At 40.1% G+C, this 12,714-nt stretch overlaps 1 protein-coding gene across 3 annotated transcripts in view; it reads left to right on the top strand.

Annotated features, from left to right (window-relative positions):
- DAPP1 (dual adaptor of phosphotyrosine and 3-phosphoinositides 1) overlaps positions 1-12,714 on the top strand; it is a 90,218-nt gene that overhangs the window by 9,271 nt on the left and 68,233 nt on the right. For all 3 annotated transcript variants that reach the window (XM_021710401.1, XM_008053922.2, XM_021710402.1), the window contains exon 2: positions 9,413-9,535. In XM_021710401.1, the coding sequence (XP_021566076.1) occupies positions 9,413-9,535 (123 nt within the window). The remainder of the gene's footprint in view (positions 1-9,412; positions 9,536-12,714) is intronic.

Raw genomic sequence — 12,714 nt, 5'->3', positions numbered from 1 at the left:
ATAAATCAAAAAATCAGCCAGGCGTGGTAGCGCATGCCTGTAATTCCGGCTACTTGGAAGGCTGAGGCGGAAGGATGGCCATAGCCTAGCAGGTCGAGGCTGCGGTGGCTGGGAGCGGCCACTGCACTCTAGTCTGGGCGACAGAGTGAGACTCCAACTCAAAAAAAAAAACCTCATTGCACTGATAAAGGACTTTGGTAATTCTAGGGCCTTTTAGCTGCTTTCATACAATCAGTAGTTTTGTTCCTGCTTTGGGTTGAAATGCATGTCCTCTTTATGACTCTGATGGAACAGAATCTAGATTCTGTTTTCTTTCTCTTGGCCAGGAAAGGAGAAAATATGTCATTAAATATATGAATAATCTACAGAGGTGGTTTACCAAGACATTTTGCCAACAAGAAATCTATCCTCTGAACGGATGCATGACTTGTGTTTTCAAATGAAAGACTGAGATGGGCGTGGTGGTTCACTGTAATCCCAGCATTTTGAGAGGCAGAGGCAAGAGGATTGCCTGAGCTCAGGAGTTCAAGAAAAACCTGACCAACATGGCGAGACCTTGTCTCTACAATAAATTAGAAAATTAGCCAGGCATGGTGGCTTGTGCCTGTGGTTCTAGCTACTTGAAAGGCTGAGGCAGAAGGATTGCCTGAGCCCAGTGGGTTGATGCTGAGGTGGCTGTGAGCATGCCACTGCACTCCAGTCTAGGCGACAGAGACTACGACTAAAAAATAAAATAAAATAAAACAAAACAAAACAAAATAAAATAAAATGCAAGACTGCTTTCTGTGCCTGGCAGTTCTTTTCAGTATTATTTTGCATCACTTCCCAACATAAACACTATGCTCTAGCTAGGTATTCGCTTGCCTGCATTTACCATATGTGTACCAACCCCAGTGCCTTGGCTTATGCCATTCCTCCTCTTTTCTCTCACTACTGAATGAATCCTATACCCATTCTTCAAGCCCCAACTCGTGATCTTACTCCTCCACGAAGCTTTCCCTGATCATTCCAGCCCACTGCGACCTCACTCTGCTATACCATCTACTGTTTGTATCACTAAGATGGCAACTGTTGGGTGATTTTTTTTCTGTTAACCTGCAGATGCTTGCCTTTTCTTTCCCATTGGTACTGAAAAGCCACTTAGCATGCTGCTTTGCCTTTCTCTCCAGATGCCAAATACTGTGAACTGAAGCCATTGACATCGAAGTGCATTAAAGGTTTTAGGTCCAAGAGTCCTTCACATCTACACTTCTCAAACACTAAACTGCATAACAACCACACAGGGTGGGGGCTTATCAGGTCGAGGGTGGGGACTGAGCATACGCATTTCTAACATGATTCTAGGGGATGCTGATACTGTTGGCCTATACTTTGAATAAACAAGGTTTTGCATTGTTTTTTAAAGGTCAAGTGAAACCCATTGTAAGTGATCTTACAGTGAACTGACCAAAACTTGCTCAAAAGAAATGGAAAATAAAATATTCCAGCAAATAGCATATAGAAAGATAAGCATTGTTTCCTGTAACTGTGTGTGTGTGTGTGTGTGTGTGTGTGTGTGTGTGTGTGTGTGTGATATGTCAGGGGTGCCAAAAAAATGTATACACATTTTAGGGAAGGAAAAAAATTGTATTAAAATTATAATATTCAATATATACTGATAACAAAAGATGAATACAAGTCATGTTTGACTTCTGCAATTACAAGAGGTACTCAAAGTGGTTACCATCCATGTCCAGACACTTCTAATTATGGCTAAAAGTAATACATAGATGATATCTCTTAAGATGTGTGTGTGTGTGTGTGTGTGTGTGTGTGTGTATATATATATATATATATATATAGAGAGAGAGAGAGAGAGAGAGAGAGAGAGTGATAGCATGTATTTTATGCCGTGAATCAATTCAAAAAGTTTGAACGCCTCTCCTTAAAGGACAGAGAAGTTGAGATTAAACTTAAATCCATAAATTAAGACCATAAAACTCAATGGGATAAGAAATGATGGGTATTCCAATATTCTGAGTCAATTTTTAAGAAGGTTCTAGCCCGAAGAGGTACTAGAATTAAAGGCGAGGAGGCTGCACTGAGAACCAGCCTTCTGGATCTAGCTTGTCTGCCTTCTCTGTGGTTGAGTTTATTTCCTGTACCTTACTGAGAGGCTGCTATGAAAATTCTTCAGTGGGTGGGTGTTTCCTGATTTGTTACTGTATCATGGAAGGGATAATACCACTGTTTCCTTCAAGGTCAACTGCTAGTTTTGATCATCTTATAAACTCAGTACAGATATTCTTTTGAAGCTTGATTAGTCTCTGCTCTGTTGACTCTTAGCCTTGAGACATAATTATGATAATGTGTGGGCCTTGCGGGGACAGAAAAAGAAGAGCATAACACTGCTTCTCGCGTGTTGTTATAAATAGTCGTTGCTTGTGCTTTTTTACTTTTTCAAGGAAAATGAGACCAGAAGATTTTTCTTTTTTAGGAACCTATTCCAAACTGCATAAAAGTGTATTCCCAACACCTAGCCCAATGTCTGGCATATTTATCATACTTTATATAATTTAGGAAAGCTTGTTAGTTGTTCTTGTTCTCTTCAGTGCAAGTTAAATGTGTAAAATGTTAATACAAGAAGATAATCTTCCAATATATGGAAACAAAGTTTTATTCCTGTATTGCTAGTCACCTTGATGGATGAGTGAACTGAGGTTGCCACTCACAGGGGTCACTTGGCTCCTAAGTGAAAAGTTGTTGGAGTAGAACGACTGGAGACAGTGGTGTGGTGTGGCCTCTCTCACCAAGTCTCACTGACACTATGGGAATGTGTGGGGTCCAAGTTGTCTGCTCATTAATATCCATTTCACTTGGCATTTCCCAGCAGTGAAAAGTTTACTTATTGTACTTAATTCTGAAAACATCACCCTTCTAAGAGCAGCAGGGGACAATTACCTATTTGGAAGCTTTTCTCACCAGTTAATTCAGTGTGAATCAGCCACAGTGATGCAATTGTAAAGAAAGCAGATGCAGTCTGAAGCCGCCTTATGTGTATCCTGCAGCTAGAGTAAGGGGAGCCTGCCCTGCTTTGTTTTGCACAGAGAAGCTTACATTTAAGATAGGTTTTACATTTTTGAAAGTTTTTTCAGAGCAGATAAGGTCTCTGGGTGATAAGGTCTCTGGATGATAAAGGGGTTGAAAACCTGTTATATGAGAAATTGATGACGATGGAAAGAGGAGAGGGTGCATTCTAAAACCTGTCAATTATTTGTATAAGTATCATCCATGTAACTTCAAGAAGTTGCACTGGAACCACCTGCTGAAAGTCATTCATATAACAGGAACTGGCAATTCAGTGAAGGTAAGAGTTTTCTGTCCATTGATCACTGAAATGTGGACTGAGCTTGTCTGCACAAGTACTGAGTTCCCTGTCATCAGCAATATGCAGGCAAAGGCTGGTTAACAGTTATGTAAGGGTTTAGAAATTATTCAACACCGTATACAAAAATTGAAAGAAATATAATCCAAGCGTTGTGATTTTCTCTGCAATGGGGTATACATGACTTTTATTTACTAAGTTAAAATGTTTTAATTGTTTATTTAAAAAATAAATAAATAAATAATATGGGCCAGCCATGGTGGCTCACACCTATAACCCCAGCACGTTGGAAGGCCAAAGTGGAAGGATTGCCTGAGTCCAGGAATTTGAGACCAGCCTGGACAACCTAGTGAGATCTCGTCTCTTAAAACAAAAATGAAATATAAATAAATACATACATAAATAAGACTTTTATAATCATCAGAGGTGAGTTTACTATGAAACCAATGAAGCGTCAGCTCAGATCTCTTTTCTGTGCAGACCCCATCAGTGTGATTAGTAAATGTCAACTAAATAGCATTTAAAATTAGTCCTTGTACACAATAATCTAAAATGTTCTGAAATCTTTCAGCTCACATGTGAAGAAAACCTGATAAGGATTCTGAATTCACTAACAATCCTAAAAATTTCATCACCAATATCACATTGGAAAACAGAAAATAACTTTTCTATACTATCATTAATTTGTTTGTGTTCTGGATGAAAGGTTGAATTACTGTTCTGCACTGTCTATAGAAAATTGTATTATAAGATTGTTATTATTTGAAGAGACAATCAGAGACTATACAGCAAAAATGGAAAAATCATAGGGATGTGTTAATGAATAAAAATAAGTTGTTTTTCTCAGTTTTATGATGTTTGAGATATGTCAGCTTTCTAAATTTGTAATTTGTGAATCCTCATTCTACACAAATATTCCTTATTTTATTCTTTTATCATTTTATATAATTTTCCTTAAAAAGAACTCTAAATGTTACAAGCTTCAAAACAATCAAAGTCTAGCTCTTACTCCTAATAGTCAAAATAACAAATTTTTAAACATTTAAATATAGTTCTGATGACAGGACCTTTAAGTGCATACAAGGATGATTCTGTGTAATGATTTGTCAGACGTGCATATTGAACCTAAGAGGCTCTGTAGACATCAGCCAAGGAGCTGTCAGCATCCAGGGCTCAGTACAACCCAGCCTCAAGCTCCCCCAACTTCATCCTCACCATACCCGAATGCTGTCTTTGTCACTCACTCTGAATTCTCTCATGGCTACATACTGCTCTGATTGTCATACTTGCCTGGCATTCTTTTGCTTCTAGGTCTTTGTTCCTGTTTTATTCCCTACCATGTATATCTCTATGAACAATTGTCACATCATATCCCACCAGACTTTAGAAAAAAAGCCAATCTCTCTCTCTCTCTCTCTCTCTCCACCCCCCCACCTTCTCTTTCTCTCTCTCTTTCTCTGTTTTTTCACCTAAGTGCCTAGGCCAGTTCCAGCTGTGTAGTTGAATAAATGAAAGAATAAGGTAAATTATTAACAGGGTTATTTCTGGCTGTTGGATTAAAAAAATAAATTAGCTGTTTTCTTTTTTCTAATTAAATGTTAATTATGCAATTAGTGTAGGATTTTTTTTCACTAGAACAAGCTAAATCAGGAAAATTTGATCAAACTTATGTGTTTTAGACAAAAATTTCAATCCTGGTTCCTTCTGCAAAGATATCATATTTATGAATTCGGTGTGTATTTTTAGGTTCTTATTTTATGCCTTTACATATCTTAATATGTAAATGCATGTGTGTTGTATTGGAGTTTTTTGGGGGAGGGTGTTAAAACTAATTGGTATAATACTGTGCCTGCAACCAATTCTTCTAACTTCACAATGTATGTTGAGAACTACCAACTTTGCTGTATGTATACACAAATAGCTTCAGTGTTTCTCATAATGCAGTTAGCATTATGAGTGTGACAATTCTTGGTTGTTTAGGACTACATCATTCTGTGTGGGCTGTTAAGCATTCCTGGCACCCTCTCAGAAAGTGACCAATAGCACCCCATCCCCCATCTTCATTATCTGACAAACAAAAATGTGCTCAAACCTTTCACACACTTCTGGTTAACTTTTTTGGCTGGGTGTGGTGGCTCACGCCTGTAATCCAAGCACTTTGGAAGGCTAAGGAAGGAGAATTGTTTGAGCCTAGGTGTTCAAGACTGGCCTGGGGAACATAGCAAGACCTTGTCTCTACAGAAAAATCAAAAAATTAGCCAGCCAGGGTTGTGTGTACCTGTAGTCACAGCCACTTGGAAGGCTGAGGCAGAAGAATTGCCTGAGCCCAGAAGGTCAAGGATGCAGAAACCAAGATTACACCATTCCACTCCAGCCTGGGTGATAGAGTGAGACCCTGACTCAAAAATAATAATAATCTCATTCTACGCATCCTCAGCTTTATTTATCATTTCCCTGTTGATGGACATGTAGGATGCTTCCAAATTTTTACTCTCATAAACTATTCTGCAATGAACACTTTTGCTCATATTTCCTTCTGCTCGTGTGTGAGTGTTTCACTATGCAGACACTAGAAGTGGAATCTCTGGTCATGTGGCCATGTTAACTACACTTCACGTGCTAAATTCCTTCCAACTTAGATCACTATCAACAATGGGCAGTAATATCCATGGCCTCCAATTCTGCAATACTTACACTTAAAAACTCTTTCATTCTAACCAATCTAGTAGGATAAAGAAAAATATCACATTGTTGTTTTAAATTTGCATTTCTCTGATTAGTGGTGATATTATTTAGTTGAAACATTTTTTTCTCTAAAAGACTTGCTTTTTCTTCTTTACATGCATATATTTTAATGTTTACTATATATGCTTTATAATTGGAAAAAAGGAATATATACTTAAAAAATAACTTAAGTATCTTTGAAGTTTTACTTAGATGTTGGTTTGTTCAAGGAACCTGGTTTTGATCTTGCTTCCTAGAACATTCTTTGGATATTCTAGTCTCTCTTGGATATAGTTTGCAATATACCAATCTTATCTTCCTGACTAGATTAGTGATTTCTTGTAGCCCAGTCTGGGGCTGTTTCATGTTTGTTCACTTTGACTTCCCTTGCACATGTTTTGCAGAGATGAAAGCAATGATAGAAGGTTAGAAAAAGGTTGATTGTTGGAAAACTACCAAGTGAACTCTATTTTTTTTTTTTTAATTGGAGTCTCACTCTGTTACCCAGGTTGGAGCACAGTGACACACTCACAACCACCCCAGTATCGACCTGCTGGGCTCATGCGATCCTTCTGCCTCAGTCTTCCAAGTAGCCAGAACTACAGGTGCATGCCACCCTGCCCGACTAATTTTTTGATTTATTGTAGAGACGAGATCTCACCAAATTCCCTGGGCTGGTCTCAAACTCACGGGCTCAGGCAATCCATCGCCTCGGTCTCCCAAAGTGCTTGGATTACAGGCTGAGCCACCAATCCAGCCATTAATTCTATATTTAAATTTTAGTTCTTTATAGTCACAGACTTGAACCATTCTTATGAGAGGTGGGCATGTTTCTACAAAGGATACACAATGTTATTGGGATACACAATGTTATTGGGAAGAAAAACTCTGCAAAGTTACTAGGAAAGGAATGCTTAGGCTTGCCTAGGCCTGAGATTCCATAAAAACCTGAGAGGCAATATTGACTCAAGCAGAGCTACCACCTGGAAATTACCCCTCAGAATTTTCCAAACTGTAGCACAGTGTGATTCTTCTTGCTATATTCTCAAGTTTTATGCACTTATGGTATGTATATGGTTATCTTTTTAATTACCATAAAATCTTAAAAACTGTCATCAGGCTGTAATTAAATATCAGAAGAATTCTATTTCATACTTTAAGCACAAACTTGAGATCCCATTTAAAAGAATTCAAAGGAATGTCCAAATCCTTTATGTTTTAGAATTTTGTGAATCAAGTATTGCTTCAAATAAGTGATCTTTTGGCTTAAGCTGAATCTCATGCTGAAATGTTTATGATGAAATTAGGTATCGGTGAAATAATACTTAAGTTCTTGTGACCTAACAGATATGTCACCTATCAAAAATAATTAGAATTTGGGTGTTAGCTGAACCTGAAGTTTATTGTAGCTTCACTTTTTATTCTTCCAATTGTTCTTTGAAAGTATTTTGTAATGAACAGATTTGAACTTGTCTGGGAATCAGGTCAATGAATGGAGTTTCTCTAGGTAAAAAACTCAATGGGTATTCATGTAAAATGTTTTTCACGCCTTTCAGCAAGCAAATATATTGCTAATGCAGGATGGAGGCATCTCTGCCCACAAGGGGAAATGTGCTGAAGAGTCCAGCACTTCACGCCGGTAATCCCAGGACTTTGAGAGGCTGAGGCCAGAGAACTACCTGAGCCCAGGAGTTTTAGATCAGCCTGGACAATATAGCAAGACCTCGTTTCTACAATAAAATAAAAAAATTAGCCCGGCAAGGTGATGGGCTTCTGTAGTTCCAGCTACTTGGAAGGCTAAGGTGGAAGGATCACCTGAGTCCAGCAGGTAGAGGCTGTGGTAGCCGTGATCATGCCACTGCACAAAAAAAAAAAAAAAAGAAAAAGGATAGTAAAGGTCTACCATCAGGAGAAAGAAACAAGGTGCAAGCACTGTGCCTAGAATGTTCTTATTTTCGTAAAATTATTAGCGGTGGGACATCCCCAAATGCCTCTAGATGCATAGACTATCTCTGGGAAACACAGGAAAATGGTTAACATGGTATCTTTTGAAGAAAGAAACAGGAAGATCGAGGACATATTTTCACTATGTCGCCTTTTGGATTATTTAGATTTTCTTTTTAAAAAAAACAGAGGTTTATGTTACCTTTTCCAAAACACAAAGATCAATTTGAATCCCCTTAGGACTTCTCCAGCTCTTCAGACATTTGTCAGGTCAAAGCGATACTTGATGGGGCTTATATCTCACTATAAGATACCTGAATTCCTTGTGTCCAGTTTTACTGCACTCATGACAATGGACTCTAGTGTAATAGCTCAGAGGTCTCCCCATGAAATATAGTACCACACTTCCAAACGAGTGCGAGAGAGAGGCCAAAAATAAAAGAGAAAAATATTGGTCAAAGCCTATTCTTGTAATTATTTTGACTCGGACTATTTTAAAGTTTCTGATTACAAAGCAACACTCTGTATTTGTTTGTCAGGGCTGCTGTAACAAAATACACACACACACACACACACACACACACACACACACACACACAAACTTGGCTTAAACAACAGAAATGTACTGGTTCATGGTCCTGGGGGCTAAAATCTGAAATGAAGGAGTCAGCAGGATTGATTCCTTCTGAGGCTGTGAGGAAGAATCCTTTCTAGGCCTCTCCTTGGCTCACAGGTGACTGCTTTCATGCCCATGTGGTGCCCTGTATGCAAGTCTGTCTCCTAATTTCACCTTTTTACCAGAAGACACCAGTCATATTAGATAAGGGATCATCCTTATGACCACATTTTAACTTGGTAAAAATCCTGTCTCCAGATTAGGTCTCCAAGATATCTGTTTCCTAAATCTGCATTTCCTAATGCTCGTTTCTCTTTTTTACTTTTATTTTTAAAAATTATTATTGTTAATTTTTACAAATAGAGATGGGATCTCTCTATGTTGCCCAGACTGATCCTGAACTCCTGGTCTCAAGTGATTCTCCCGCCTTGGCCTCCTGAAGTGCTGGGATTGCCCTCTTTGGCATATTTCCTCTTTTGGGCAAAGATTCCTCCATCCTGAATTGAGGTACTAGGGGTTGGAATTTCAGCATATGAATTTTCAGGACACAATTCAACCCACAACATGCTGCTATTAGCCAACTCTCCGCTTTCCCCTTTAGCTTCTCCAGAGACGTCCCTGTCCTGATGTTTAGGCTGACAGCTTGGTCTCTGGGTTACTTAGGATGGAACATTGCTAGGGAATCTTTGAGAGGAAAACCCAGTGCAGGAGGAGTCGCCCCGTGGCTTGGTCTGAGTGACAGCACTGTTCTCTTTCCTTCCTAGGTGGTATCATGGCAACCTTACGCGCCATGCAGCTGAGGCTCTTCTCCTCTCCAATGGATGTGACGGTAGCTATCTCCTGAGGGACAGCAATGAGACGGCCGGGCTGTACTCTCTCTCTGTGAGGTAGGGTGCTTAAGTACTCCATGTGCCGGGCATGGTGGCTCAAGCCTGTGATTCCAGCACTTTGGGAGTCTGAGATGAGAGGATTGCCTGAGCTCAGGGGTTCGAGACCAGCCTGGGCAACTTGGTGAGACCTCATCTCTACACTAAATCAAAAAAATTAGCTGGGCATGGTGGCACACACCTGTGGTTCCAGCTACTTGGGAGGGGGAGGTGGAAGGATTGCTTAAGCCCAGCAGGTAGAGGCTGCAGTGGCCATGAGCGTGCCATTGCCCTCCAGCCTGGGCGACAGAATGAAACTCCGACTCAAAAATAAAAAAGAACTTCATAAATTCAGGCTAGGCACAATGGCTCACGCCTGTAGTCCCAGCACTTTGGGAAACTGAGGTAGGAGGACTGCTTGAGGCCAGGAGTTTGACACCAGCCTGGACAAGATAAGAACTCCATAAATTCAGCATGGGTCCATCTGTCACTTACTGACTTGATCATCTCTCAAACTGCCAGAGAGCAAAACTTCTTGGTTCCTGTTGGACACCAGGTTAAAGGATTTCAAACTCTGAATGGTGAGTGTAAAAAACACTCTTGTATCAACCATTAGCAGGGAAAAAAAAAAAAAAGAGCTGGAGGAGTCGTGAGAAATTATTCAATCTAAACTTCTCACTTGGCTGATGAACCTGAAACCCAAAGTGGTGGTGTCTGGTACCCCAGGAATCAGCGAGACAGAAACAGCACCAGAATTCAGATCCCGGACACCCTGCTCAGTGCCAGGAATCACTATTCCTTGATTTCTCTGGAAAATCAGAATGATTTAGGGTGGTCCAACTTTCATAGTCACAAACTCAAGCTGGCAATATGCAACTTTAAAATTGTGCCTGTAAATGGATTCTGATTTTCTTTCTGGAAACTCCATTTCTTCCAAATGGTTAGAAAGTTAGTCTAGTCCCCACAGGGTGCCCCCAGCCAAATGCAGTGATTGTTCAGTTCTTTCAGGGTTTTTCCACCCCACCTTCTTCTTCCTGGATGGCATTCAGGATCTGAGAGGCTATCAGTGGAAGTCACTGGTTTCCAGGCAGCACCCAACACTGGCAACCACTGACAAATAGCAAGTCTTCCTGGGCGGTTCCCCATGGATCAGGCTAAGGGTGTGAGGACTCCCTGAAGTTTCCCTTTGCCACCCACCCGTTACCCTCAAACTACTGTCGTATTACTGCTCTGATGGCACCTCCATAAACCTTGGGAAGAAAGTCATAGTTCCCTTCATTGAGCAGTCCCTCAAGCTACAAAGAGGGTTCTCTCACCTCTTTTTCTGCTCTCCATGGTCACTCTGGTCACTAACTCAGCAGCAGCAGCTACACTCCCTTCTCCTATCTGACTCTTCTTTTCTCTCCAGTTCAGTGGCAGGTCTTTTTTTTTGAGTTGGAGACACGCTCACGGCCACCACAGCCTCGACCTGCTGGGCTCAGGTGATCCTTCCGCCTCAGCCTTCCAAGTAGCTGGAACTACAGGTGTGCCACCACACCTGACTAATTTTTTGATATATTGTAGAGATGAGGTCTCACCAAGTTGCCTATGCTGGTCTCAAACCACTGCACTCAGGCAATTCCCTGATCTCAACCTCCCAAAGTGCTGGGATTAGACTTGAGCCACTGTGCTTGGCTAACTAAAAATTTTTTTTAAAGTCAAAGAAAAAAAAAATGAAAGGGTAGAGACTGCTTCAAGTCATTTTCTGCTAATCTGGGACTAGTTCTTCTCCAGGAGAACCCTATCTGAGATATTTTTCTTAAACAATACATGAATGATGTGCATGTTGCATCACTCAAGAGATCATTGTTACTTAGAGATTATTATGTGATTTATATCTTTATATAGGAAAATGAATATATATTGCTATATTAAAGAAACACATAATTTTAAAAAAGAACATTAGCGGACATCTAAATCAGATACTTATCAAAACTAAGTTTGTAATGACAAAACCACCAACTTTTAGAATCTCCCACCATCCTTTACTAGGTCCTGTAACAAAGGCAATGGAAACAATAGACATAGTTTGGGTCTTTCAGGAGCTACTTCCTAAAAAATACGTAACTCATAAACAGATATTTGTCTTATGTTATTAGCTTGCTATATTTCATAAGTTGCAATACAAATATTTGAAATCCATTTTAACATGAAATCATTACAGGTATACCTCATTTCATTGTGCTTCAATTTATTATACTTCACATATTTAGCTTTTTTTTTTTTTTTACAAATTACAGAATTGTGTCAACTTTGCATTGAGCAAGTGTGTCAGCATCATTTTTTCAACAGCATGCATTCTTTCATGTCTGTGTCACATTTTTCAAACTTTTTTTTAAATTTGGAGTCTTACTCTGTCACCCAGGCTGGAATGCAGTGGCACGCTCATGGGCACTGCACCCTTGACCTGCTGGGCTCATGCAATCCTTCCACCTCAGCCTTCCAAGTAGCTGGAACTACAGGCATGTGCCACCATGCCCAGCTAATTTTTTGATTTATTGTAGAGATGAGGTCTTACCAAGTTGCCCAAACTTTTCTCCAACCCGTGGGCTCAGGCGATCCTCTCACCTCGGCCTCCCAAAGTGCTGAGATCATAGGCTTGAGCCTCTGCACCCGGCCCAGTTTTTATTTTTAATTTCCTTTCTCTCCAGTAAGAGAAAACTAACTAAATAATTGATGACAAGCTCTATTGAGCTGAAAAGTCAAGCATTAACATATTTGCTTATCTTCTCATTGGGCTTGGGGCCTTCTGTGCTCTTTTTAATGCTACATAGCAAATTACCAAAAATTTGGTGGCTTAAACAACATAAATTATGTCACAGTGTCTGGCTAGAATCTCTGTGTAGGGTTTTACCAGGCTGAAATAAAGGTGTCAGCTGAGGCTGGAGCTCTCATCTGTGACCCAGGGTCCTTTTCATTCATTTTCTTGCTGCTGTAGAACTAAGGTCCTCATTTTTTTTTTTTTTTAATCTGTCAGCCAGGGACCATTCTCAACTCCTAGAGACCACTCACAGTTCCTTGCCCATGGCTCCACAGGCAGTTCACAACATGGGTGTTGGCTTTCTTCCAGCCCAGCCAGAAAACATCTCCCTGACTTTCTTTTCTGTGAGTAGCCAGAGAAAATTCTGTTTTATAGGGCTCATGTGATTAGGTCAGGCCCA

The sequence above is a fragment of the Carlito syrichta genome, unplaced genomic scaffold, assembly GCF_000164805.1.
Source record: "Carlito syrichta isolate Samal-C Ts95f unplaced genomic scaffold, Tarsius_syrichta-2.0.1 Scaffold288870, whole genome shotgun sequence".
NCBI lineage: Eukaryota > Metazoa > Chordata > Mammalia > Primates > Tarsiidae > Carlito > Carlito syrichta.
This window is presented reverse-complemented; position numbering and strand designations above follow the sequence as displayed.